General features: G+C 59.6%; 1 protein-coding gene across 1 annotated transcript; it reads right to left on the reverse strand.

Moving 5' to 3' along the window:
• Positions 1-550: 550 nt before the first annotated feature.
• On the reverse strand, positions 551-1174 carry LOC147979682 (uncharacterized). Its single transcript, XM_087515308.1, has one exon. It carries the CDS (start codon positions 1172-1174, stop codon positions 551-553), a length of 624 nt encoding a protein of 207 aa, XP_087371434.1.
• Positions 1175-1498: the final 324 nt, after the last annotated feature.

The raw sequence follows: 1498 nt of genomic DNA on the forward strand, positions 1-1498 counted from the left end.
GACCCGTGCGGAGCGATGCTTGACCTCGTGTGGGAGAACCGCTTCTGCTCCGTAGACGAGGAAGAACGGGGTTTTGCCCGTCGGCCTGGTGGCGGTGGTGCGGATGGACCACAACACGGACTGGAGCTCGTCGTGCCAGCCCCTGCCACGGGCCTTGAGCTTCTTCTTGAAGGTCCTGGTCTTGAGTCCCCTCAGGACTTCCCGCGTTGGCGCGTTCGGCTTGGCCGTTGCTCCTGGGGTGTGCCACGGAGGCGTAGCAGATCTACGTCCCAAGGTTAGCACAATATGTTCTGAAGAGATTGCTAGTGAATTTTGAACCATTGTCGGTGATGATGCGATTAGGGACCCCAAACTGGCTCACAATGCCCTTGATGAACTTGACTGCTGACCCAGCTGGGATGGTGCGGACGGCATCCACTTCCGCCCACTTAGTGAACTTGTCGATGGCGACGTAGAGGTAGCGGTAACTTCCAGGCGCTCGAGGGAATGGACCCAGGATATCCAGCACCCACACCGCGAACGGCCATGAGAGCGGGATAGTCTGTAGGCCCTAAGCCGGTTGGTAGATCTGCTTGGCATGGAATTGGCAAGCCTCGCAGGACTTCACCAGCTCGACCGCGTCATTGAGTACTGTGGGCCAGTAGAACCGGCTGTGGAAAGCCTTGCCGACCAAGGTGCGCGACGACGAGTGCTGCCCGCAGTGTCCGCCATGTATGTCAGCCAGCCGCTCCTTCCCCTGTTCCCTGGAAATGCATCGCAGAGAAACATCATTTGGTCGCTTCATGTGTAGCTCACCGTGGTGAACGCAATACGCTGGAGCCTGCTGGGCCACACGTTCCCCGTCTTCCTCCTTCTCCGGTAGCGTGCCTTGGGTCAGGTATGCCTGGAACTCTTCGATCCAGCACTCCTCCTGAGGCTTGAGTGCTAAGAGGAGGCACGCTCCCAAGGTCGGGCCGCGGGCGGGGGCTCCCAAGGCTGGTGGCTGAGGGAGCTCCTCCTGAGGCGGCGCTGGCGCCGCAGGCTGAGGTGCTGCTGAAGGCTTGAAGAGTCGTTCCTCGAAGACACCAGGTTCTTGGGGCAGCCGCTTGGATGCTCTTCTGGCGATGTCATCGGCCTCTTGGTTGGTGCCACGTGGCACATGCTGCAGCTCTAGGCCCAGGAACTGCTTCTCCATTTTGCGTACCTCCGTGAGATATGCTTCCATGTGCTCATCCTTTGGCTCGTACACCTTGTTGGAGAAGTTAACAAGGAGCTGCGTGTCTCCCTTGACGATGAGGTGCTTCACTCCCAGGGCCGCCGCTGCCTTGAGGCCGGCAATGAGGCCCTCGTACTCTACGATGTTGTTGGAGACCTTCTCGCCCTGCTGGAAGCAGAGCTGCACGGCATAGTACAGTTTGTCCTGAGTGGGCGAGATGAGTACAGCTCTAGCCCCCGCGCCCTGGCGCGCGAACGCGCCATCGAAGTACATGACTCAGCTGTCTGGCGCTTCATTCCCTAG

Source organism: Triticum urartu, chromosome 3A, assembly GCF_056163025.1.
Source record: "Triticum urartu cultivar PI428250 chromosome 3A, HENAU_Tu73, whole genome shotgun sequence".
NCBI classification, from domain to species: domain Eukaryota; kingdom Viridiplantae; phylum Streptophyta; class Magnoliopsida; order Poales; family Poaceae; genus Triticum; species Triticum urartu.